Here is a 27,642-nt window from a genome sequence, read left to right on the forward strand (position 1 = left end):
TTAGCTTATTACATTATACTCACCCGAAACCGAAACAGAAACAGAAATTGCAAACGTGATGCTCCGGACACCTATTCAATTACCCATTTATCGTAATGGCCGCTTTACATGTACAGTGAGCACTTTGAATAGATAGTGAGCCAAAGTGAATACACAATGATTCACTGGCTATTTCCATTTCTATTCATACCCATTGCGGGCATGTGACACCATGCACTTTGCACTGATTGTGTTTGCATTCGCTCAGCTTGGAGCACAATTGCACAGGTGTAAATTGTGTTCAGATACATTCACATCTACGGATGCTCACTTGAGGAAAGCAGAGAAAATGGGGGAAAACCCCAGCGCTTTTACAAGAAAATGTAATATATAATAATTGAGTGAATATTGTTGTGGTGCTTCTACAAATGTAATAATAAGTATAAAAATCCTTATAAGTATGTAGATAATAAAGATGATTCATTAAACTAGTTAAGCATACTATCTATTACTTCTTAAAATGACGAATGAGATGTTAAACCAGAGAAGAAGGTGCTGGCAAAAGTGATGGATTTATGATGCAAATTGTGGGCGACACCATCAGCTGACATTGTTTTATCACTGGGCCATATATCACGGTGAACTTTTCCAGGGGGGTGGGGGATGTTACTATGGTCGCAACCATTGTTGTCAATTTACGATACTGCTACTGCTGCCATTTGATTGATTGGCAGCAGGCAGGGGCGCGCGAAAGGGGATTCAACTGGCTTGCAGCTACTAGTTTTTACTTCTATCAGTTTGGAAAGAGTATTGAAAATGAAAAATATTCAAAATATACCTCATCTACGAACCCCTTTGAAGAAATCCTCCCACGTCTCTGGCGCAGATAGTAATCTCCTTTAACGTGCTTTAAAGGATTCCCCACCTGTTGCGCCCACCCCTTTCACCACCCCCACCCCCCCGTTTTTCCCGCTTTCTCTGTGGAACTTCTGCCGGCAATCACATGGCGCCAACATCTGTTCGCCAGCAGCGCAGCGGCAGCGCAGTCGACGACCTTATGACAGATTTGGCAATGCTGTAAAGCAAAGCAAAAGCACGGCGGCAGCGCAAAAAGCAAAAGCAACAAGCAGGCAAGCGGCGACGCAGCAGCGACGCCTCGTTTGGCCAACTCGATAAAACACAACAGCAGAAAAAAACAAAAACAAAAAAACAGAATTGTGTGTGCTAGATGACGCTACCGGTTGCTCGTGCCTGTTGTAGTTGTAGTTGTAGTTGTTCCTGCTGCTGCTGCTGCTTCTGCTGCGAGTGTTACTGCTGCTGCTGCTGCGTCGGCGGCTGCTGCTGCTGCTGCTGCTGCGGCGTCTGTTGTTGCTGCTCGCCTTTGGATAATAAAACGGGCAACGCGCACTCGAGCGCCAAGTCAATTTGCGAACGCCGCTCGCTCACAACGGTGGCGCAAAAAACAAAAGCAAAGTAATAATAATTTAAATAAAAACAAACGGTAATAGCTCTTCTTCAGTTACCAACCCCCTCCCCCTTCACCGCCACACACACTCCGCCCAACTCCCCCCATCCCGCTCGCACTTTTGTTCCCACGTTGTGCGCGTGCGTGCGCGAGCAGAGCAGCAAACGAGACGAGTCCAAAATCAGAAATCCGACATCCAAATCCAAAACCAAAACCAAAATAAGTCGCCAGTCTCCAACGCGTCTCGTCCACAGCAGGTCCACTTCGAAAATCGCGCGTTTCGCGTTTGGCAGTTCGAAATTTCCAAAGTTTCGAACGAAAGTCGCGAACGAAAATCGTGGATGCTCAAGAATTCGCGTGAATTCCCAATAATTGTGTGGGTTTAGTTTTGAAACAAAACAAAAATAAAAATAAAAAGAAAAATCGAAATAGAAAAGAAATTAAATTTTCTGGGGAAACTCTCGAGTGAAAACGGTTTGTGTTGTCATTGTTATTATTTTATGTGTGTTTCCCGTTTATGGTCGCTCGCACCAGAGAACCCCAAAATAAAATGTTGACTTCATATAATTTGCATAAAAAAAACCAAAAAAAAAAACACAAAATAACAAGCTTATCGCTGAAATATGAAATTATGGAAATATTCCAACAAAAACATACAACAAATTATCGCTCATACATTTTATGAGCATAAGCTCCGGACGCCATCTCATTTGGCTGAAAATTTATAAACAATACGAGACAGTATACTTTTTCAGTTGTTTATTAAATTCCATATATTGCAAGCCAAAATTGTTCTAAAATTATTTAAGCGCAGTGGGAAAACAGCGGGATAATCAGTGTGCAAAAAAATATGAAATGAAAATATATAGAAATATAAAAGTATAAATTACTTGAAATGAACTGAATGATTCAGAATTTGTGCTTAGAGATTCAATAAATATTTATGCTGATTTTGAGTGTGTCATGAGCTCAAGCTAATTGATTGAATATTATTTCTTTTCAATTTTATTTGAAGCTTTTCAAAAACACACACGAAATGTGTGATGTATTTTATGTGGTTTTATAACTAGTTAGCAGTAGTAATAATGCAATAAAATATATATTTTCTTCTAGACTGTTTGTGTTTACATAGTAAAATATGTGAATATTTTTATGTTGTTTCAAACTCATAAACTTATTATGACCGTCTGCAAAAAGTCGCACACCAAAAATATTCCGTTGAAACTTGATTGATTTAGATAGCTAATTCCGTAGGGCCGTAGAACACCAAATCACCTGTTGGTCCCGTTCGAGACGAGCACCCCAACACGATATGATAATAATGATAACGATAATGAACCAAAACCGCAGTTCGTACAATTCACGAATAGTCTAACCACAATTCGAAATAAACTTTAGTAGTTTGTTAAGTGTATTAAAGCCTTTAAAGCGAAAAGCGAGATGAAAACGCTGAAAAGTGTGAACTTTATAATAAGATGTGGGCGGTGTGACAATACCCAGCATAGCACCCAGATGTTTGAACCCCATATATGTGCACTGTAACTGAAGTCTAATCCGCATTCGTGTTCCATTTCGGTTGCAGAGAACAACGTGGCCGCCAGCAAAGAACCATCCATGATTGGCTCGCACTTTTCCAGACTGCAAAAGAAACGCGCCCTCAACAGCTATTCAAATTTTCCCTTATAACGAATAATTTCACCCAAATCGGCGACCAATCGAGATATATACCAAAGATATCGCAGTGCAGTACCAGTTAGTTAGTCCGTAACTATTAGCCGTAACTAGTCAATGCCAAAAATGATAGTGGATAAATCGGAATTGGTGGGCGAGAATGCCTGGGCGAAGTTACTGCCCGAGGAGAAGGAGAAGGACAAGGCCATTATAGTCAAGATGAACAGCAGCAGTAGCAATAACAACGACTCCAAGGAGACGACACCACTCAATGTGGATCAACTGGTGGCCGCCACCAATCCTGCAGCTCAGGGCGAGCAGAGTGCCGTCTGCCTGGAGGACACCTACAAGCGCACCTCAACCTATGCCTCCAACATCAATTCCACGGGCGGCGAGTCCAGCGGCAGTGGCACTCAACTTTCCCGCAAGGAGTCCATCTTGGGCAGCTTCCATCGGCAAATCCGGCGATCCATTAAAGCGGTCAGCGAATCGCCCGGCCCACTTACGAGGTGAGTGCGTTAAGACCATTGAAATTGCGGCCAACTTGGCGTATGAGTAATATTTCATTACTCATACGCCCTGTTGAGAGCTGTCTTATTAAACAAGAGGGTGTCTTTCATATGCTCTTGGTAACAACAGCTACGCTAATTTTAGGTAAATATTAAGTGGTATTGTAGTAACAAACTTTATTAGCGAAAGAAATTTGCTACGTAGAAATTTTCTGCCGTTCAGGTGCCACATTATTCGCAATATTTATTGGCATCCCAAACTATTTTGGACTCAAGCTGGCTAACAATCAAAAGGAATGTTTTTGAGAATTTGTAGTTATCCTTTGTGGCTTAAATGGCCAATAGCTCATTCCTCGGTGTAAATTGGTTGTGTAACTGATTCCAAGAGGCTCTTTGTAATGATGCAAGATCAAAGCAATGCTCTACATGAGTAAACTATTAGCAATATTTTGAATTTTACTGGAAATTTCCAAGAACTTGCAGTCATGCAATCACCACAAATACGAATATATCCACTTAATCGGTGCCCACACACACACCTCAATGGCAATGTGTTGTCGGTAAACAAACAGCATTTGCTGCACTTCCCCCCTGACTGGATTTTGTGGCCTTTTTCTCAAGACTCTTGCTTTTTTTACATGTGATTTGTGATATGCAAATGGAGGTGACGTCTGTTGGTCAGTTGTGAATGGAGAACTGAGAACCGAGAACTGAGAATCGAGTCACTAGAGCGAGATAAACCTTTTGACTTGATTGCCTGAAATGACAAAATTGAATTATTTTGATTTGAGCACCGACAGTGGGTGGACAATTAAATATTATTTCCGCCTGTTGATTCTGGCTCAGCGTGCGATTTAGATACATGTGATATATACATACATACATGTGTTGAGATACTGATTCAGATGCTGGCTGCCTTAATTGGGAATAGAGACTGACTCGGTATCTGTGTACTGTGTACCTCCCGTGCCGAAATGAACGCCCCTGACATTACGCATGTGTCTGTTTACCGAGCTGCTTAATGCCGTGGCAAACTCCACGCTGTTTATAAGAACGTTCTCCCAGAGAACCAGCCGTTGATAACCGAGTGCCCAGAGTCAACGACTTGCACCTGCCCCTGCCTTGACATAAATTTGCATAATGCGCCGCCGCGGAGCCTCGAATTCTCGATGTCGATTTGGCAATCCACTAATTCACTTGCCCATAAGTTAATTACAAACGTGTTAACTGCTCGGCGGCCGGCCGCTGAGGCTTACACTCATTTTTTTTTCTGAAAATTCTGGCCAAATGCCAGAAGCGAGAATCCACGGGAATTTCCTATGTGGATGCCAGAGAATTATGCTTGCCACTCACGGACACACCCTCTATAAATAGATATTGAGTGCTTTCGATGCTGATATTAATGCCCTGCGGCACAATTCGACACACTTTCTTTTGACGAGCGCAATCTTTGGTTCTGCGGCGCACGGTGCGTATGATTGATTTTTGCCTCATTTCCGCCAACAATTGATTTGGCCAATACATCGCCAATAGTCGCCGAACGTGCGCCACTCGAACCTGTCCGAGATCGTGAGTACAGCCGATTGCTCACGATTCAGCGAAATTAATTATTTTTATGATGATAGATCCATTCGATAAGGCGCCGCGGAATCACCGCTCAACGACCCGATGATTGTGACCACTTGGCAGTGGGCTGGGCAAGATTCGGACGGTCAATTATCGCCAATACTATACGCTGTAAATTGATCTGCGGAAAGAACTGGAATTATTTAATCGTTTTACAAGCAGTTCTAAGTACTCACATTTAGCATTTAGGTGTTCGCTAGCCACTACAATTAGCAAAATGAGGGGTAAAATGAGCATTCATAATTTCACCTAATACTCAGACTGTACCTACAGAATATTAATGGCATTTTAATTTACCCTACAGAAGGTAACATTTTCATATATTTTATAGAATTTAAGGATCCTATCTGACCAAAGATACCAAATACTATTATGTGATTTCTTAAATAAGTATTGCTACCTTGTGCCACGTGCAATTCACTATCGTAGATTACTATTTCAACTTATCATGATCAATCAATGTAAGGCAAAAAAGTCATAAGAGCTTTAAAATCACGTTGTTAATACCTTACAGCAAACTATTTAAATTGTAAAGGAAGTGAAATTATGGGTTGACTGATGAATTGATCCATATTTGACTTTTTCATCAACCTTTAGTAAGTTTTAACTTATACTTTAAGAGGTAACTTCTGTCTGCAAGGGAATGCTATGCAATGACATCTGCTCAAAGGATTACCATTCACAATCAGCACCACTTGATCCTTGAGCTTAATGGCAGAGAGCAGGACTGTGTGCTTGATGGCTTGATCCATCTGTTGACTTGGCCATGTGTCCACCAGGTGATTAGAAAGACTACAAGTTGGTCGTGTGCAAAGTCGAAGCGCTGATATCAAATATCAGTTCAATCGAGAGCCGCCAATAAATTAGTCGCAATGCAAACGTAACTTTTTTTTTCAATGGGATGTTCGTCAGGAGTCACATGCATCGCATGCGGAATCTATTTGTGGTCACCAGAGATACGGAGTCTTTGGCTGAGGGCCGCTAATCACCTAACGAATTGTGATTGAATAAGCAGGCGTGCTCGATTTGATTTTCGCATATCGTGGCAAATAATATTTATACAGACGTGCATATATTAGTATTTCACTGTCTGATGGTGGATGGTATGCATAAATATTTACACACATGTCCACACACTGATGGCACTAATGAAACTGCAGTTATAAATTGAGTTTTATGCGCGCTAATTGGCGAAAATCTTTAAACTTGATTGTCACTCGTACTCGCACTCGACTTAGCCTGCCCGCCAGTTTCCGACTTATGAATATTTTTTTATTGTTTAAGTGTCTTTTGTCTCTGGCGATTTATGCAAACGATCGGCTGTCAGGCGATGTAACTGTTTATGGACACGCGGCGAATTCGGGACGTTAATTGTCTGATTTAAGGGCGAATTAAGTGGTACACAGAGCGAAAAGTTTGTTGATAGCTTTTTAATATTTTACTAACTATGTGCTATTATATTTTTGCTTTACCATATCCAATGCAACAGCTATAGTTGCAACTTAATGGTGAATAAAGAAATAGTTTATAGCTAGAGAGTTATTCTTCTCTCCTTGTTTCTTGTTGTTCTTGTTTCTCTCCGTGCACAAGGAGAGTTCTTCCTGTTGTGCGCTCCTCTCCCTCTCCCTCTCTCGCGCGCTCCTGCCGTTAATCTCTCGCAACAAAAGAAGTGAGCTGAATTTATCAGCTGTTGTATTTCATGCTTGAGAGTGCTTGCCAACCGGGCGTATGTGTGATTTTAGCAACACGCTGTTGTCACTCTGTGTGTGTTTTTGTTTGCTTTGCCTTTGCTTTTGCCGCTGCTTTTGCCGCTGCTCTGCTGCTGCTGTGCTTGTGCTTGTGCTGCCGCATTGCTGTGTTGCTGCTATCGCGTCTTCCACTTTAAACTCAAAATAATAAAAAGCAACAAAGCTGTCAACCGAACGTTTCAGTTTGAGTTCAGCCGTCTTCGCAGAAAGTTATACACCTGCGCCGCGCTCTCGTCTCGCTCGCACTCCTCTCCTCTCGTTCGCTCTCTCTCGTTGCAAGATCCCCAAAAAGAGAGGCAGCACGGGGAGCTACTTAAAACGCATTTCGTGCCACAATTGGCGCAGTGGTAGAAAAGACACCGTTAGAAACAGTTCTGTCATCGCTAGCTACGTTCACCGTTAGCCACAAAGTGTCACTTTTAACTCGAAACTAACTGTGCAACCGCTCTCTGCAGCGATTTGTTTCGAAAACGAATTATGCTCGCCTTTGTTTACTTTAAAATAAAAACCATATTCGCCTTTCCCACCACAAAAAGAACGCATTTGTGATAAAGAGCATCCTCTACAACCAAAAAATAATACAAAAATAAGGGAGAGAAGCAGCTCATAAATATCGAAAATACATAAAACAAAAAAGTTCGCAAAAATAAAAAAAACCCGCAACCGAAACCTGCCTCACACACGAGTTAATCCAACGATAACGTCATCCGCTTTGCCAACAGTATTAAAGTTAATCTGAAAAGTGCTCGAATCTTTTGTTTTCAATCGTCATAATTGTAATAAACACAACAACTACAACTACAAAACTAAATTATAAATAATAACAACAACAACAGCAATTTGTTGCCAAGGCTGCCGTGCACAGTTTCGCTTCGTTGTTGTTTCTGCTCAATGGTGGAGGAGCTGTCAACTGAACATCGCTGCCGACGTCGCTGTTGCCGTTACATTTCAGTTGCTGCCATCGCATAAAAACCAAACAGAGATCCCCGAACCGCGACAGAAACAGCAAATTTACATAGCATTATACACGTTACACAACGCAGCAGCGCGTGCCAGTGCAAAGGCCCCAAAAACCTATATAGCCAGAATCGGAATCGGAACACCACGAAATTCCTTTTGGCCACCATGAAGCGTCTGATGACCTGGGAGCGCGATCTCGTGGATGCCATGTATGAGTAAGTTGGTAGTGCCACCAGTACACTCACCAAAAATACACCTAAGTACTAGAATAGATGGCAAAAAGCTTTTGATTTGCTGCATATCATATTTTGTATAACAATTTAATAATATTATTGTAGTAAATCTTAAATGGTGAGCAATTACCATAAATAGTTTTAGATGACTAAGCGATTAGTCACAGAACTATTGAACTATTTGAAGTAAACAACACTCTTTTTTTTTCTCCGTGTAAAAGCCTGGCTTAATTGCCCGCCAGCTAAACGATTTCATTTATCACATGCGGCTATTGAGTTTATGGACGGGTTTCCAAATGCATTGTTTGAAAGCGAGAAGAAGCAGCACGTGCTAGCCGCCACAAGAGAAAAACATAACAAATGGCAGCGAAACTAGTTTGCTTGCATTGAACTCGCGAGCAAAGTGAACTTGTGACAGAGAGCAAGGCGACGCATCGTGAGATGAGATATAGCAGTGTATGTGTATGTGGTGTGTATGGTGTGTGTGGCATATAGGGTACAGTACGGCCAACAGAAACCAAAACAAAACAAAACAAGACAAAGCGTATGTAATGAGCGTGGCATGGCAACCGAACTCTTATAATGAAATGCTGCATCAGCTGCTGCTGTCTGCGTATAAGAGTGTCACATGTGTTTGGGATCCACCTCCCCCCCAACCACCAACCTCCAATCCCAAGGGAGCTCTCTCTCTCCGGCGCCCTCTGTCTCACTCTCACACAGGAAGCCGGGTGACGTGACCCTGTCTCCCTCACATCCATCTGCACAGAGAAAAAATATATAAAACTACTTGCTTTGCTGTGTCGAAAGGTTACTAGTAATCTTATATATATATTGTTAAAATGTATCTTAAAAGTTTCAATTAGACTATCTGTTTATATATTCTACACAGCTTAGTTTAGCATTCAGTAGACCATCTTATCAACTATATTTTCTTCCTGTGTAAGTGCTGCCTGTGGAATTTAAATGCCGGCACTTACCTTCATGAATAAAATGGAGGCCGGGTGAGAAATGCGTAACGTGCATTTACTTACCAATTTGGCGATATGCCACAAACACAGACCCAAACCAAAAATAAAAAACAAATTGGGGCTTGCCAAAGGATTTCTACCTGTTTAAAGCCTTAAGATATTCGAGTTCGCTGCACGCTTCTTTGTTTGCACAATTTGTAAAGCTTCAAGTCTATTTGTGTTGGCCGAAATTCATAACTATTAGGGCTCAACCGCCAAAGATAAACAACATTTAAAAAAGATATCAGGAAATTGCTTATCTGGGGATTTTAGGGTGTTACCGCAAAGAAGGTCAGACATAAGGCGTAATGCAAACTATATTTAAATAAATATTTGACTCTAGATTTCCTTTAATGAGCAAGAGCTGTACCCAATTAACTGTCACAAAGTTTTCAAGGTACATGCAAGATACACCCTTTGAATAGACTGTACTTGAGAGATGCATGCTAATACTGGTAAGCCATTTATATTGGAGTAAAAGTAAAAGTCGACAGCCTTGCGATTTAATTCCCTGCCATAAATTGGCAGTAAATGTTCCACCGATTTCGGAACTTTCAACAATAAAAGCCACTTTCCAGTGCCATAACTGATGATCGCGTCGCACCTTTTGCGCAGACTGTACGTCGAGCATTTTTGGGATGCAGAAAGCGTGTAATCATTAGCTTAACAAGCGGCGCATGCTGATGGTTTCTAGCCATTTTTTTTTGTTTTTGTTTTTTTTTGCTATTTCTTGGGCAACTTTTTCGAAATAAACTGCTGACAAGAGCGGTCCGTTTGTCACATGGCCATAATATTTACCCAGTTTATTTCTTGTGTACTCTTCTTGGCATTATTTACAAGTGTGCCGCCACAGGCCACGATTACGCCAGATAAACCAAACTGCGAATGATAAGGCCAATTAGCACCTGGAATCGAGGTTGTATCTTCGAGTTGGTCTCGGAATTTTTACACAATTCGCGTTGTGCCAAATGACTCACTTGAGACACGCTTGCCGACTATGACAGAGACACAGCGGATACTTTTCCAGCTAATGATGAATATTTCACCGATAACTTCATATGCAAATATCCGCAGTTTCACATTTTCGCATTTTCGGGCTAATATTTACACTGAGACATCTGTTTGGTATTTACTGCGAGCGGAGAAGTGCTTAATTTCTTTATTTGCACACTAATTGAGATCGCAATTCAAGGTGGAAACTTACTAGACGCCATCGGCACAAAATATATCCTAACAAAATGCGGTTGATAAATAGACTTGCTAATTGGTTGCTCAATTTATTTGCTCTGGTTTACCAGAGACACACGATCCCGGCGTGACTACAAAGCTAATAATATCCCCCTGTGGGTGCTAAAATTAATGTTTTCTTTTAAGATTAAGCCGGGGAAATTCTGCGGATAATGAGGCTTATAAACGTTTAGCGATTGATTGCGAGCCACGAGTTTGTTATTGGTATTTCATATCAAAATGCGGCGTGACTGATCGCAAAACATTTTATCATTTTAAAAAGTAAAAAGATTTTTGACCAGACTTTGCATAGATTATGTTTATCTTGTCGGTTTAGTTTTCTAGTTTTAAGGCTATAAACTCAAGAAAGTCTTTCGAGGCTAAGTCAGTGAACTTTCAAGCCTCACAAGGTTTTTGGCCTATCTCAACTCACAACTAAGTCACTTGGCCTTTTATGATCTTTCCATAAGTTGATGAAATCTTCTGCTGACTACTTGCTACCAAAAATAGACGCACTTCCTTTGGCCAGTCAAACGTTTAGTCATAGTTATGGTCGCCACTAAAAAAGACCGGCCATATTTATAAGATTGTATATCTTTACACCGATATCAACACTTGACTACAATATGGCGATTAGATGCGTCACAGCCTTGACGTCACTGGTTACTGGTTGAAAAGCAGTGGAAGTTGTTTTTGGGAAATCTTAGTTCACTGTAAGAAATTACTCATGGGTCTTATTGGCTCAGACGGCGGGTTCTTTCCATTTCGGTCAGCAATCTTTAACTTTTGCCTTGGCGTATTTTTCGGCTGAGATTAGATACAGTGTGGATGACAGTGGGCACTCGCGATAGCAGACCAACTTCGAGGAGAGCGAGCCGCTCCAACCCAAAATTGGTTCATTCAACTTGCAAACGATCTGTATTGGTATTTCCCATGCGGGAAATTCTGGCTATTTTCGAACGAGCAAAGTGCGAGGCGTTGGCAGAACGAACCGGTTCATCGGGGATAAGTCGGAGCATATTCTATATATATATATATTCCATATACATACATACATACATATATCTGACACTGGCGATCCTTTTCTGTTTTCTGCGTTTCCAAATTAAATCGCCAAACAAGAAAAGCTAAATTTCACATCATCGAATTGACGCACAATATTTTAGAATCATTGTATATTATATGTGGTATATGGACATAATGCAAATATGTGATCAATTGGGTTCCATCAGGTGTGGCATGTGTCAATCGCGGGCAAACACGGTTAATGAGGCAAACAGATAGCCCACGTGCGGCTGTATTTGTGCGGGGTATCTGATAAATAGGAACTGGCATTCCAATTGTTTATAGCTACCAGACACACGAGTACGAGTACATGCATGTGTAATTAGGTGAAATGAGTAAATGAGGCGGCAGTCCAACAACAACAAAACTGTACAATCCGCTGTCAGTGAGCGTAGAACATGTATATTGATGATTGGGGGGAGGTGAGGTGATCGGCAAGGGGGTGCGGGCAGCGGTACTAATATCAACACTGAATTTTGTTTGCAGCGCGACGAGGGCGAATTTCAATTTGCTCGTCGAGCAGTTGGCAAAAAGTTGTTCGATCGCACAGTTCACACAACCGATACAAAACGTTAACAAAAAACAGAAACAAAAAAAAAAAAACAAAAAAAGTAAAGAAAAGAACTATTAAATAAATAGGACAAAAGGCGTGAAATTCTACGCGGCATACAAGTTAATTAACCGGCTGAAAAGTGGCGCAATTTGAAAGTTTTGACAAACGAGATCTTTGCAACTTCCTCGAAACTCCCTCGAAATGCTGAGAACTCGCTTCTGTGATTTACTGACCTGTTCGGCACGTCGTCGCCTTCTGCTGAAACACTGCCTGTGCTTTATTTTTATAACAATGACAAACTAGAGCAAGAGAAGACTCTTGATTGTGTTTTTTATACATTCGCTTAAAACAAGCCAAGCAAAGAACAGCACTCAATTGATCGCAACCAACAGTATTGCCTTGTCTCGTTGTCTCGTGATCCCAGGACAATCCCATACGTACATACCCGTACATCATCCATCAAAGGCACCAAGATGTCTGAGCTGCGTCGCAGTTTGAGTCGCCTCTCGATGATCGTCTACAGAGCCACCCATTCCAGCGAGCAGTCGTGGCGGGAGGAGCTTCTCAGGTAAAAGCCAGCTGGACAAGATCGATCATCGATCGGGGTATCTATGGGAAGATGATCACCTAGGTGCTTTAGAGTGTTTATCAAAGTGAGCGTGAAATTGGGCAACTCTTGTAGAACATTGCTTTTCAATAAGTGATTGGCTCTTTCAAGTTGACAGTACACCCTGTAAAGGTGCTTGTTGTACTGCTTATAGGTATCATTTGATTAATGGTAAAAAATTACTTATTCTATATCTATATTCTGGTACAATCCAGTAAGCAGCACACCGGTTCTACAGATCACATTCCATAACTTTATTTGTTTTTATAATGGCTTACGTAGTCACCCTTGAAGGTTATTTAAACAGCTGAAACTCGCCACGACCTCAGTACTATACATAAGATCATGTGTACAGCTGTACATAATTTCTATACTATACTATATACTATATATGCATCTGCGCAATCGGATCTATAATGTTTAATCAAAGGCGGCATAAATATTTGCCCGAAAGGCATTTCCATTTGCTTCTTGGCAATACAGCAACCGCTGCTAATGTATGCACACCATATCCACAGCATCCGTTCTATATATAATGCTTTCTGATCAAAGTTCACTTGAGATGCACGAAAGGATGTTTTCTTTGCCACAATCCTTTGTTTTTTTTCCACTTTGGTAAGCAATGTGCACGAACTCACTGAGTGGCCAAATTTGTATGTTGACATCTTAAATATTCTCATATATATGCAAATTCATAATTATTCTTTTCACTTTTGCCATTTGCAATTTGGCAAAGCAAAAGAAGCCAGCAAAACTGCAGGTACAGTACGTTTTGTAAACGTAAATCATTGTTAAATAAATGTATCCATGTTATCGCAGCGTAAAGCATTAAATAGATTAGGTGGAAAATTGAATCATCATTAGTTAAGGTTACTGGGGCTTCCGGAATTAGTTTGTTTTCAACACGTCTTTTTATTACGAAACGTGTTGTAAATTTGTCTGGCTGTCGCAGTATGATTTATGGATGGCAATTGCAGCCAGTTGTATGTATGCACTTTATAGTATAGTATAGTAAATATAGCACAGCTCCACAGAATGCTTTTCCTTTGGGCCATAAAACACGAGATCAATGACGTCAGTTGCTGTTGCTATACGAGCTGAACGAACAGATCGGTTTCGATTATGATCATGACCATGGTCAACTTATTTGCACCTTCGATATATAAACTTGCATTAGCAGATGGCCCAATTGCATTGCGCTCGTCAAACAATTTGTTGGCCATTCGCCAGGTGATTGAACAACTATTTGAAATGCTATGAAGCAACTTAAAAAAGGGGGCATCACCTCCAGCCCTCCGCACCTTTTGCCAAAGTTCATCTTGACCAAGGTTAGTTCTGTTTTGACGTTTGCTGCTTCAATTGCCTCGATTAGCTCACAGGCTCACAGCTGTAATTGCAGGCCATAACCCGAGGAGCGCTTATCTGGCCTCCGGCTGCTTAGAGTTCCCCTGAATATAAATATAATGCGACTTTGTTTCGTTTGCTCGTCATTTTCCCACTCACTTCCCCCCTATCTTGCAAATCTTAAATATGAGCTGATATCATGAGAGAGTTGACGCATTAGTTTATATACAAACATGCGAGTATACATATGTGTCGCCTGTTCCATTGAACTTGTTTTACACTTCACCCCTTTGTCGTCAACCGGTTATTGCATTTGGCAAACCAAAATAAAAATCACAAAAAAAATGGTGATTATAAACAAAATAATAACAATAACAATGGAGCCGGTTTATTTGCATGAGCGAAACATCAGATTTAAACTAACGAACTCTAATGGCACTGATGTCGCCCGGAGATTTCTACGAATTTCGGCTGAGTTTCACATGGCAGATATCACTGTTCTCAGAATTTCTCTCACATTTATGTTTTATCGATTTCATTTATTTTTAATGAGGTTGTACATGTACATGTACATGTTAAATCACTCACATTTCGATGACGCATAACCACAACGTTTTTTTGACTTTGATACGAACTTTTAAGCAATCTAAAACATTCAAAACAACAAGTATTAATAATGTTGTTACTCTTGTTCAAAGATAATGTTTGTTATTGGCCAACAACTGTGGCTATTCAAATGATTCAGTTCGATTTCTTATCAGCAAAGAGTAAACACTTCGCTAAACAAACAATTAGTCAATAAAATAATGTACTTCAAAATATTTAAGTCTGTTTATTAAATGAAATAAATTTGTTTGGATATTAATAACAAGTTTATAGTTTCTAACTTAAGAATATATATCTCAAAAATATAACCACTGTTTAAGTACTTATATTTTCGACTAAAAATCCGATTTAAATGCAATTATAGTAAATACCCAATGGTAATGATCGATGGCAAACAAATAGCAATTTCGAAACCATTCGTCGCAAGCAGCTCAATTAGTTTTCGATTCCATCGTGCCATTAGTGCCTCCTTATCGCCACCTTGAATGGATTTCACCTCCTCCGATCTGCTCAAGCTCCACTTGGAACAATTGATAATCGCTGTAAAGCTCAGTTCCCCAAAGAGTGTGGCGACTTTGGCATATGTCTATATGTATGTACATACAATACTCTAGTGGATTTCAGTGCACAAAGCAGAGCGGGCTGATAAACCGAGTAAATGAAATGAATTCGAAATATAAATGGACATGTAAATATCAAAGTAAAGCAAAGTGAAACGCAAACTGCAAAAGTCAGCTGCTTGGGGAAGAGTGTGCCTTATACAGTTAGCGATTAATACAAATTACAGTTACTCCCGATCCGAACCGATCCAGATGTTCCACTCAGTACTTATTCGACTACGGTCTCTTCATAATCTTTGCATGCGGATCCAGTGGATCCCGATCCCCGGCACTCGTAGTATCAGTAACTTATAAAGCAAAAGTGCTCTGTCAAGTGATCTTGCAACTGATAATCCCCAAACTTTCAATGCTTACAACTAAAGCACTGCCCAAATTCCAGGGTATTCAAAGTGATTGTGGCGAATGTGTGACCCTGCGGTATCCGAAATCTCATCAATTGATAATCGCCAAATGCTCCTCTTGCTGTTTTTTATCGCTCTCGTGTTTGTAGTGTGCTTCTTGAGCATATTGCTCCAGGCTATGATTTGGTAAATAAATCAGATACTCGTCTAATACTATATAGGCACTACTACTATATTAGGCACTACTGATAACTGCATATATTGGTATTATCGGTGGGAGACAGGCGTCAGTGGTTTTTGTCTTCCGACTTCCTGTTGTTGCCCATCCTTTATCAATCCGAACAAAGGCCGGCTATAATCATCCGATATATGAGTATGTAACGGGTGTTTTTTTTAGAGGTATAGAACTTTAAGTTGGCATTACTGTTCAAGATGGCGACCGATTTAACAGCTGTCAAGTGATTTATTCTCAGTTTGGTTTGGCAATTCGTCATGCGTGCTTACAAAATCCAACTCGTGCAAGAATTGAAACCAAACGATCATCAAGCAAGGCGTAGATTCGTCGAATGGGCCCAAAACGAGATTGCTGTTGTTCCCGATTTTTCATAAGCCTCCAAGATCTTGTGATTTAACACCGCTAGACTACTTTTTGTGGGGCTATGTAAAGTCATTGGTCTATGCGGATAAGCCACAAACGCTAAACCATTTGGAAGACAACATTCGCCGTGTTATTGCCGATATACGGCCAAATATTGGAAAAAGTCATTGCAAATTGGACGTCCAGATTGGACTACATCCGAGCCAGCCGTGGCGGTCATATGCCAGAAATCATATTTAAAATGTAATGCCACAAGATTATCTTTCATGTCAATAAAATTCATGTCAATCGAATAATCCATCGTTGTTTTATTGCAATTTAAAGTTCTATACCTCTAAAAAAAACACCCTATATGTGCATTGTGCATAGTTCATCTCTCCTTCTTATTGTTATACCACAATTAACCATTCAAGGTTTTTAGTATTGATATTCCTTTTTATTATCGAATTGTGGGTGGAAATCTGTAGTTACTCAGTTAAAAATAAATTCCATGAACTATATATAGAATGCCTTGCAACAAACCTAGCTCTACTAAGTTTTCAATTGTACATTAAAGCCTAAAAACTAGTGCCCGATAAGGATTGCTTTTTAAGACACAACTAAGTGGGCTCTTATCAGAAATGCAAATAGACTAGGTACGCGAGTATTCATAGCTTTTGTGAGCCCCTTGAAGATTGTGAATAGATAAGAGCCATTCGCTGCACTTGAAAGTGAAATCCCCAATTCGAGGGCTTACCCAATAAATCGCTGGCATCTATTTCTGTGCCACACCACTAATGTGTCAATCTAAATGTTCCGTTGTTGTTCCGTTTCAGGTACCGGCAAACACGCTTCAGTTCGCGGCGTGTTCGGAAACGTGTGGTCTTCAAGCACGGCGAGTGCAACGTTGTGCAGGGAAATGTGGCCAAGAGGCGGCGTCGCTATCTGCAGGTGAGTTACGGGGGCGTGGCAGTGCGTGGCTATATCTACGTTCGATTTGTGGCGTATATATTTAGACTTCCTTGGCGGTTGGTTTGCATAACGCCTGTCGCCGCACGACTTTGGCGGCAATTATGTAAATTGATTTGTACGCCTCACGCGGAATTCCAAAATAAAATGTGTGTCGAAAGTATTTTAGGAATTTATAGGAATATAAATATATTGGCAAATGTTGTTAACTTTATAAGCTTCGCTTACTAACCTTTAACCTCTTTTTTCCCCTTCCAGGACATCTTCACCACATTGGTGGACGCCCAGTGGCGCTGGACGCTGCTCGTCTTCGCCGCCAGCTTCGTATTCTCGTGGGCCTTCTTTGGTTTCATCTGGTGGATCATCGCCTATGCGCACAATGATCTGGAGTACACCAATCTCAAGAACCAGTCACCCGATCTGGTGGCTAACATGACGCACACGGTCTGCGTCACACAGGTCTCCAATATGATGTCCGCCTTCCTGTACTCCGTGGAAACGCAGACGACGATTGGCTATGGTAATCGCTATGTGACGGAGGAGTGTCCGGAGGCGATATTCACCATGTGCATCCAGTGCATCACGGGTGTCTTCATCCAGGCCTTCATGGTGGGCATTGTGTTTGCCAAGCTGTCGCGTCCCAAGAAGCGTGCCCAGACGCTGCTCTTCTCCCGCAATGCTGTGATCTGCCACCGGGATGGTGTGCCATGTCTGATGTTCCGTGTGGGTGATATGCGCAAGTCGCACATCATCGAGGCCCATGTGCGGGCCCAGATCATCCGCAAGAAGGTGACGAAGGAGGGCGAGGTGCTGCCCTTCTACCAGCAGGAGTTGCACATCGGTGCCGATGGTGGCGAGGATCGGCTGATGTTCATCTGGCCCACGACCATTGTGCACAAGATCGATCGGAACAGTCCGCTGTACATGCTGTCCGCCTCGGATATGCTGAAGGAACGCTTCGAAGTGGTGGTTATGCTGGGTGAGTTTTCCTCATATTCCTTTGATTCTAGAAATGTAAACTAATAGCTGTGCGTTTTCAGAGGGTGTCATCGAGTCCACTGGCATGACCACGCAGGCGAGGAGCAGCTACTTGCCCTCGGAGGTGCTGTGGGGCCATCGCTTCGTGAATGTGGTGTCCTTCCGCAAGGAGACGGGCGAGTACGAGGTGGACTACACGCTGTTCAACAACACCTACGACGTGGACACACCGCTGTGCAGCGCCAAGCAGCTGGACGAGCTCAAGTCGGAGTACACGAAGAGCGCCAAGAGTGTTAACGCACCCTTTGCGGATCGCACGCTCTCGGCCAGCTTGTTCCAGCGCATTGCATCCGCCGCCTCGGTGGATCATCTGGATCCGGCGAGCGATGAATCGCTGGACTCTGGCCGCCTGCAGATACGCTCCCATTCCATACCCAATGGCGTGATGGCAAGCGAGCTGGAGCCGCTGAATAACAACAAGCATGGCGCTTCGTTCACCATGGGCGGCCTGACCATCACGACGACGGCGCCCAGCATACCCAACCTATCCAGTATTAACGAGAAGACCAACTCCGGTAATTCCATAAACAGCAGCAACTACAGCAATAACAATAGCCTGAGCACGCTGACCGGAGGAGGAAGTGCTGCCAGCGGCGGACCCGGTGGAGGCATCACCATTGTGGCCGGTTCTGGGAACCATGGCGGCGGCGGTGGTGGTGGAGGCGGCAGACACAAGTCGAATCCCCGCCGTTTGAGCATCAAGCAGGATCAGCTGCCCATCGATTCCATTTGTTGATATTATTAACTGAGTGGCTGACTTAACTGGCCACCCTGCCCTGTGCGTCAGTTAGCTGATGTGTTGTATTCTAGTTAAGCATAGGCTCCCAATATAATTCTAACTCAAACTAAGCTAAGCGAAATTCCATGGAGAGCTCATCTGTCATAGCCATAGAGCTGCTGCAGCTGTGAACACCCCACAAAAATCCCCCTTTCCTGCTGAAGTGGAGGCAATCTGATTGTTACCCCACCTACCTACCTACCTACCACCTACTTACTACTTACTACTAACCCTGAAACGATTGTATATGTCTAGGCTAAACTGATGAATGATTCACGTTGTTAGCTTTACTTGTGTTGAATTTACTATAGTTAAGTTACAAATTGATATTAACGCAAAGTAAGATGTGAGACCCAGAAACCAAAATGCTGCAACTTGGACAACTAGAGAAATCTTTAAACGGCTCACTTGAACATGAAATTTATGCGAAGACGCAGCGGAATTGAAAATTCCCTTAAACCCGATTATTGTTTAAACATTACTCAACTTCAATGAGATAGAAAATGTACATTTTATTCGATACACTGTTTCAAAAACAAAGAGCTTCAATTATCATAATGAGTGGACAATAAAATTGTATGCGTATGTGAGTGATTGATATATGAATTTTATTTTTAAGCTTCGCCCAGATTGTGAAAATGAAAGACGGTGAATATACCATAAGATGGAAAGAACAGAAACTAACCGCTGAGTTTTATTTGGGATAATCCGGTTACTGGATGAAATGAATCACTTTAAGATTATAGTTTCATGATCTTGGGATTGGCACAACCACTACAGAAACAATAAAAGTCAGTGGATATATTTTTGTAGTGTTTTTTTCTTTAATTTTGACGTTCTTTGTTTAGCTGAGGAAAAGTTTATCATTTTTAAAGCATACAAATTTCTCATATGAAACATACACAAATATATAGCGACATACAAGTACAGGGATTGGTCAAAGGTGCTCAGAGATCCTTGGAAGCTCTCGATAGCGCATCAAGGACATTGTTGGTGTCTAAGCACTTCTCGTACCAAAATTTATGTTAATAGAATATGCGAAGGGGGTTTCTTGTTATGTATTTGTTATGTAGTAGTAATTAGTTCAATTTCCATTTACAACAAATAATCGTTTTATTAAAGTTGCGCAGTTTTATTGAATTTCGTAGTTCTCGATTTCGACTTGCAACAATCGACTTCCAAATGTGCGCGAAATTCATTACAACAATTAAAATACATATGCCTATATTAACAATAGATCTACGTTTTGTTTTCGTATCGGATTTGTTTAAGTTGATATCGTATCTGTTTATGTAGCTGTAGCTTAGTTTAAAGTTAAACTCTTTATGCTGTAGGACATGTTTAAGAATATTAAATATTAATATCTCTTAATCGCTTATTTACTAAACCGTTTCAAAGACAGTTAACGGTATGCTCTAGCACGAGCCATTATTTTTGTTTAAATTTTTCGTTTCTTTCCTTTTTTTTTGTGTTTTAGTATTTTCTTTAGTTTCTTTGAGGTGTGTTAGCACCCTCTTAGTTTCCGTAGCCTAGCGCTGGTTGATTAAATGTTAGCTAAGTTTAAGTTATGTATTTACAGATGCTAAGGGCTAGCTCGAAGTGATAGGCTAATTTGTGTTATTTTTTGTGTATGGGATTTTGATAAATGCCTTATGAGTTTAGAACGATTTACAACTATTTACCGCTGTGGTAGATCTCTCACTAGATGATAGCTTACATGTAAGTGTCTTACGCCCGTAATTCATGAAATGTCCAGCAATATTTCCAACCTTTACAATCGATTTGTGTTTTTGTGTGTGATTTCCTATCGTCTATTTTTTACATTTTTTTCTCTTCATCCATCTGTGTGTTTTCATATTTTACAAGCTAATATTATAGAGATGTAAGCGGTTTCACCATCAAATATTGTTGGACGACGCGTTGATGAGAGATGGATGTGTGGGATTGGTTGTGAATGTGATTTGTTTACTGATTTACAAATTCATCTGAAGCATATTTAATTACATTCTTTTCGGATCTGATTCTGCGTGTTTTTCTGTCAGCATGCGCTTCGCGGCGCATAGATTTCGGAGTTAAAGAGCTTTTTTATCACAAGTATTGTTTTTAGTAATTGCAATTAAGTAAAAGGCTTCGTATGCGCTGTCCAGAAGGGACAACAGGCGCGCAAAAAGGACTTGGACGAGTCCAAATAATCAATTAATTAAAAAATAAATAACAATCATGCTGACTAAATGAGTAAACCATTAAAATGGGAGGATTGGTGCGATAAATGAAAGAGCTCCAATGGGCCGAAAGCAGCAGGTGCATCGAGTGTTGCCAGCAACATGTGGCATCTAATGCAGGAAGAAGAATATCCAAATCGCCGCTCAGTAGTACAGATAACTGTTGTTCAACATGTCGTAGCGGTATTCAAACTGTTGCTGTTGCTGCTGCTGCTGCTCGGATCGATGCTGCTGCCCGCGCTGGAAACTAGTGAACCAACTCTTAGTTGCGGCAATTCGCAACAGGTACTTTCATTCCTTGCGGTGCTGCTGCTGCTGCTGTCCGCCCGGCTGCTGTTGCTGCGACTGCAGATGATGTTGCTGCTGCTGTTGCAGGTGTGGAGGCAGCCTCGACTGCTGCTGTTGCTGCGACATCCCACCGACCACATGTTGCGCCTGCATTCCGTGGCTCTGATGGCTGTGCATGGGCGCCTGTGTGGGCACATGGCCATTCAGACTTCCTCCACTGGCCGACGAAACAGCATTGGACGCAGCCGTAGCCGTGTTATTGCCCTCGGACTTTTCCCGGGGTAGCAAGTAGACGGAGCCATCGGCAGCCTGCTGCAAACTGTAGTCCGCCGGCGAGCAGGGGTTTCCCTCGGGATCCCGAAGGTACTGCAAGATAAAGAATTTGATTAGTTTATTAAAATCAAATCTATGCAGTTCTGCATTTGAGTGACACCTACCTGGAAGACATGACGATGCAACATGGCAAACTTGTTCGAGATGCGCTTGCGTTCGCCCTCCAAATGATCCCGGTCCTGATTGAGTTGGGTCTTGCGCTTAACCACCGCGTTCACCTCATCCTCGAGGGTCAGGATCTGGTCCAATTTGCGTTTCCTGCAGTTTTGCGCAGCAACCTTATTCTTTCCACGCCGACGAATGTCGCGAATCAGGGACAACTGGTTCTCGCTTAGATCGTACTTGGACAAGCGCTCGTTGAACTCGTCCATGGGCAGGTTGATGATGTCCGACACCGAAATGGGTATGTTCAGTGATCGGGCGCGCTTTTCATCACGAGTCAGATGCTCCTCCTCCAAGCTGCTGCTGTTGCCGCCGACACTGCTGCTATTGCCGGCACTCGATCCCTTTGAAGCGGTTTTAGTGGCCACCAGAGGCTTCTTATCGCGAGCCTGGGGTCGGGGAAGGGATCCACTTCCCTGGGGTAGCGAGTAGGTATGATTTAGTTGCACCAAATCCTGCGAAGTCCTGGGCGATGGTCGTACGGTATAGTCGCCGGAAAAGGCGCTGCCGCTGGCTCCCATGCCGTAAGCCTGGTGATGATGATAGTCCTTGGATAGAGCGGGTCCCATTGCTCCTGGCTCACTGATTCCACCGCTGGCCATTCCCGAGGAGGCGTAGCCAGCATCGTACTCGTACTTGATGCTCTGCGATTGGGCTGCAGTCGCGGCTGCTGGTGGAGCTGTTGGTGGCAGAGCCGAGGGCGTCTGCTTATGGGGATCCCGCTTGCCGTACAGCTGATGTTTCTTCTGCGCCACCGGCGGCTGACGTGTTGCGCTGCTAAGCCGCGAATTGTTGTTGTAGCTAAAGTCATAGGGGCCGCCATACTTGCCCTGATGGTAATCCTGGGCGGAGTCACTGCCCTCACCCCACTCGCCGTCGGATAAGGACGGCACTCGCTCGGAACCCATCGAACTGACAGCACTGTCGCTGGACGCGTCCAAACGATCCGCACCGCCTTGTGCTCCTGCACCGCCGCTGGCCAAGAGATCGGCGGTCATTCCCGTTGCTCCAGCGCCCACAGCTGAGCCACTCATTGGGCCCACGCCGCCGGACGCTCCGTTGGCCTGGTTACCGTGCGGATTTCCCGCCCCAAGTTGTGCCGAGCTGCCGGAGCCGTTGCTAACATGTCCACTGCTGGGCAAGCCCAGAACCGAGGAGTTGTTGCTGGTGCTGTTGTCAACCATGCGACAGAAGCCTGCAATGAAAGATAGTGGGTTAGTTAATAGAGTATATTATAGAAACATCAGTTACTTCATTGCAATCTTATGCCCTAATCACTTAAGCGAACCAAAGGGCTCTGATCCTACTAACTCAAAGTAATCTACCTAAGCTCCTAATCAAAGTACCTACTTTAGGTGTGATCACCAAACTTAACAACTTTTCCATTGAACTAAATACATATCTGTTTATTGCTACAATCGTGAGATGGAAATGATTGCACTACGAGTGCAATATTCATTTAGGCTATCCTCTCAATTGATCGAAATCGAACTAGTTTCCCAACTGGTAGTGCTGCTGCTTTTGGCCTGACCCACTTCAAGTAGACGGGGTTGATTAGGGATCGCCCTTATCGCAAGACACGTCGTCTTGAGTCACTCGCAGCTTCGATTATTCAGCACAAATTTACGACTAGCATTCAGTACTCAGCATTCAGTTTCGCCGCTCGGAATGAGGAGAAGTACTAAAAAATTGTGCAGTCATTTTCCATATTTCACTGGACTTATCTTATCGCGCGATAAGGAATAAGCGTATGCGTATGCGTGTGTGGGGAAGAGCTGTTTTTGCTGTTTCGCAAATACCTGGCCACTTTTCCACATCTTGCTGATAAGAAGCAGTCAGATTTGCTGCCCCCGAGTTTATCTAATCACAGTCTAAACGGAGAATATGCGACACGCCCAAGGGGCATATACATATGTATAAACATATTTATTTTTAATTTTTGTTTTCTGATCCAACCAAAATCACATAATCTCCATGTGCAATCTGGCATTAGTGCACGCCTGCAGCTAATTAGACAAATCAATTCGTAAGCTGATTGTATTTATACCCTCGGTGAGCAAGGTCAAAGCTTAAACCATAAACATTGATGACTTGACAAAATGCGATACTTTGTATGAGCACGTACAAGATTACGGCGCACTCTGCCTATAATGAAAGCTCCGTTTTATGAACCTTTAACCAATATAAGCGGTGATGTTTATAGCGCTATTACTTTTAAGTTTCCCAGATGCATTATCAACTTGATCAAAATAATAGCAGTAAAGGGTAGGGGTTCCCTTTAGCGATAGTGCACTGTAACTGTGCAGGAGAGTTATCAGCCACGAACTGAACGCAAGACATAACGGAAACCATAAAGATAACCGTTAAAGCCAGTGACACGTTTCATGATGTGCAGAAAATAAAGAGCTTAATAATAATATGAAAATCCAAATTGGGAACGTCTTTGTTTCGTTAGGACGTAACCCACTTACGTTACGTACATACGTTACGTACATACATACATACGTTAGCAACTCCTTTGGAATTCTGCGGCTAGATATTAGCACTATTCTCCTACTCTCCTATGCTCTTCAGAGCTTTTTTTAACGTTATTGTTTCGAATAGCGATGACTCAGCAGTTTAAAAATAGTAAACAGCAAACAGGCGGGCAAATAATAAAATGAACGAAATGAAAAAAAAAAAAAAAACTTGCTGAGCGGGCATTAGGCAGCGACAGCAACAGCGGGAGGGGGAGCGGTAGGGAAACCGCTCGAGAGAGAGAGAGAGAGAGAGAGAGAGAGCTAAGAACGTTCCGCTGATATCAGAAACGGAATCAGAAAAAAACAACAAAGATCGCCGTGCGGCATGACTAATGAAAAAATTGTTACGCGGTCACAAGTAAAATATATTTGAGGGCTTTCGCTCTTCTTTCGTTTTTGGCAACACCGAAAATAACACCCACCCCCTCACCACCCAACCACCCACCACCTCCGATTCAGAGCATTTTCCGATCCATTTCCATTTCCCCGATATCACTCACTCTCACCTGTTGAATGGCCCGTTCACCGTTTTTGGGATGCTGCTGCTACAGAATTTAAAAAAACACACTGAGCTAAATTATATAGCTACATATACATGTGCATAGGTAGCTGGTATATCTGCTACACTCAATCGAAATGCGTCATTATTTTTATCAAATTGGTTATGCTAATTTCATTAACTTTACGGCACGTTGAGCGTTGCGATATTTACTGCATATGTATATATCTACATATATATTTGTACATATGTAGGGCTAAATGGATTTTCGAGTCGCGTCGGTTCTAATATTTACTTTACTATCGTATTCGATTGTTCGTGTTCGACTGATTTGCCTCTGCCTTGCGCTCTGTTCTTTTCGCTTTGCTTTCCGCCCTGCCTCTTGAGTGAGTGCTTTTTTGTTGTTGTTTTACTATTGTTGTTGTTATTATTTTCGCTGGTTGTCGTCTGAATCGCAAGTGAGTGGCAATAGCGAAACCTGAGCGCCCGCTCCGCTCCCTTCCACTCTAAACACTCAACTGTGAACTAATTGTACAAAATTTTGTATGCTAATCGCGCAAGAATGATAAACTGTAAAAAAAGCTCATGGGCCGAGTGAAACTTGTGCACGCGCTTTACGTTCCTCGCTCTTTCGCTTGTTCTGAGTGAAAGCTCGCGGTAAGTGGGTGCGGAATTCGGCAACGATGCGCAATCCACTTAATGGACCTAAAGCTCGTTCATCTTTCAAGAGAACTTTTTGGCAAGCAGAAAGCTCAGCACTGAGAGAAACTTAGGGTAAGCTTACATGCTATCTAGAATATTTGGTCAAACGAACTAACTTGTTATAATTTGTTGAAATTTTAAGTTTTTCGGAATTTTGAAGCTATATAAACTGAGTACTCACTCTCATTCATGTCCATCAAGTGCAGATCCTCGTCGGTGAAAATCGAGTTGATGAAGCCATCCGTCTGGTTAATATCCGATGAGGTGTTCTAAAGGGAATCAACGTTTATAGACTAGCTGCCACTGCGAGTTGAGGTGTATCCCACTTACCCCGTAGTACATCAGATCGTGCTCCACCTTGTAGGCGGCCGCAGCAGCGGCAGCTCCATCGGCCTCGTGACTGGAGTTGGTCAGATGCATGCTGGAGGTCACAGCCGAGCCCAGATTGTGCCCGTAGTGCGGCTGTCCGGTGGGGCAGATGTCGCCCAATGCGGCATTCGGGTGGTGCAACATGGCCGCGTGGTGCGGCGGTGGTGGTGGCGGTGGCTGCAAGGTAGCAGTGGCGCCACTGCCATACTGGCCATGCTGGCCCGCAGTGCCGGGTGCTCCGTTCGAGGGACTCGCCTGGTAGGAGTAGCCGGGATAGTGGTGCGGATATGGCGACATATCGGATACCCCGCCCACCATGCTGGGAATGGGACTGAAGTAGGTGGCAAAGTCCTGAAGACGCTCCATCGAAACGCTGCGATTCAGACGCGGCATGCGGCTCTGCAAGTGGAGATGAGATAAAGGGGGAGAGGTTATGGTTAAAGACATTGATTAATACGGCGCTCGTCGCTTAGCCGCGTTGATGTATTAACAAGGTGAGAAGGGTTCGGAATTACGAAACTTATAACTCAATAACCGATCAATCATCCGCCAGGGGAATTCTCTAGAAACGCGCCAAGCCAGACAATAAACCGAATTCAAATTGCGCTACAAGTAACAATCTCCTGGCTGTCAGAGTCTCCAACTCCAACTCCGACTTTGACTTTAACTCCAGCTCGAAATCAGAGTCGAGACTCTCTGTGTGTAAAGCCAAAAAACGTGCACAATGTATCGTTGTGGCGATTTGACTGCCAGATCGATCAATGTGGAATTGAAATGAAATTCGTATCTTTCAAATTGACAAGTGCTCGGGGTTCGCAGCTCAGCTCAGCTCTGCTCAGCCAGCGGTCTTTGCCAGTTGTATTTTTGTTTCAGTTTCAGTTTTTTTTATTTCTTATTTTTATCCCCCTGCCCCTTTTATATTTCTGTTTTCCTAAGACTCCTCTGTAAAAAGCTGGCTGTGTAAGTCTGGGCATCTGACTGATGGCCGGAGATCGTGAGACTACCACTACGACTTCATTAGGCCGCCTTTTGTTATTGTTAATTACCGGTGTGCTTATTTATTTGTTCAACTAATTCCGCAGCCACCGCGTGGCGTGGGCGAATGGGCAAGGGTATTATTATTATTTCATATTTGACTCTCTTCTGAATCACTCACATTCACACTCACACTCGAATAATAACAATCAATATTCCTCGAACTGCGATCCTTTATCGACGCGACTCGACTCTTTCCTTCTTTTTGGCGGCACCAATTTGTTCTTAATGCTAAATGCCGCCGCGTGCAATTAAGATCTTTCAGATGCGATGGACACCTATATCTGGCTGACGTTGATGCTGATGCACTTTGACACTGACATTGCCGATACGGATCGAAAATCGAGAAACCAAGAAACCGAGAAACGAAACGATTATTCCGACAAAAGAATCAAAAATTCTGGATTCGGATCGAACTCCTTTGCGCGTTGACGTTGAGTTGTCGTTTGACCAGCATCAACTGACTGACTGACGGAATGACAGTAGCCAAGGCAACTCACACAGATACTCCGAGGAGATGCAACCATGTCTGTGTGTGTGTGTGTGTGTGTGTGTGTGTGCTAGCGAGGGCTGAGCAAACAACCTGTATG

The 27,642-nt window shown here is 42.7% G+C and overlaps 2 protein-coding genes across 11 annotated transcripts in view; one reads left to right on the forward strand and one right to left on the reverse strand.

The window, feature by feature from the left end:
• Positions 1-1,404: 1,404 nt before the first annotated feature.
• On the forward strand, positions 1,405-19,603 carry LOC120452087 (G protein-activated inward rectifier potassium channel 3). Of its 7 annotated transcripts, none has more exons than XM_039636154.1 (5): positions 1,405-1,480; positions 3,027-3,624; positions 16,975-17,089; positions 17,366-18,086; positions 18,148-19,603. In XM_039636154.1, the coding sequence occupies exons 2-5, from the start codon at positions 3,233-3,235 to the stop codon at positions 18,879-18,881; spliced, it is 1,962 nt and encodes a 653-aa protein (XP_039492088.1). In that variant the 5' UTR covers positions 1,405-1,480; positions 3,027-3,232; the 3' UTR covers positions 18,882-19,603. The 7 variants fall into 7 exon arrangements, with proteins under 7 accessions (XP_039492088.1, XP_039492089.1, XP_039492094.1 ...); XM_039636155.2 differs by lacking the exon at positions 1,405-1,480 and adding an exon at positions 1,564-1,918; XM_039636160.2 differs by lacking the exons at positions 1,405-1,480; positions 3,027-3,624 and adding an exon at positions 7,210-8,173.
• A 414-nt stretch (positions 19,604-20,017) lies between these two features.
• The window catches only part of LOC120452085 (segmentation protein cap'n'collar), a 41,966-nt gene continuing 34,341 nt past the window's right edge, over positions 20,018-27,642 (reverse strand). For 3 of the 4 annotated variants that reach the window (XM_039636150.2, XM_039636149.2, XM_039636151.2), the window contains 4 exons: positions 25,979-26,416; positions 25,830-25,917; positions 21,871-23,123; positions 20,018-21,799 (listed from right to left, as the gene is read on the reverse strand). In XM_039636150.2, the coding sequence (XP_039492084.1) occupies positions 21,437-21,799; positions 21,871-23,123; positions 25,830-25,917; positions 25,979-26,416 (2,142 nt within the window). In that variant the 3' untranslated portion in view covers positions 20,018-21,436. Of the gene's footprint in view, positions 21,800-21,870; positions 23,124-24,953; positions 25,227-25,829; positions 25,918-25,978; positions 26,417-27,642 lie in introns of those variants that run through there. The other variant, XM_039636152.1, reaches the window with a different exon arrangement.

Source organism: Drosophila santomea, chromosome 3R, assembly GCF_016746245.2.
Source record: "Drosophila santomea strain STO CAGO 1482 chromosome 3R, Prin_Dsan_1.1, whole genome shotgun sequence".
NCBI lineage: Eukaryota > Metazoa > Arthropoda > Insecta > Diptera > Drosophilidae > Drosophila > Drosophila santomea.

Bases quoted from the DNA above. Each gene is read 5' to 3' on its own strand.
- LOC120452087 (XM_039636154.1), top strand. From the start codon at position 3,233: ATGCCAAAAATGATAGTGGATAAATCGGAATTGGTGGGCGAGAATGCC. The intron at 3,625-16,974 runs GTGAGTGCGTTA...GTTCCGTTTCAG, and splicing joins TCGCCCGGCCCACTTACGAG to GTACCGGCAAACACGCTTCA. The intron at 17,090-17,365 runs GTGAGTTACGGG...TTCCCCTTCCAG, and splicing joins GGCGGCGTCGCTATCTGCAG to GACATCTTCACCACATTGGT.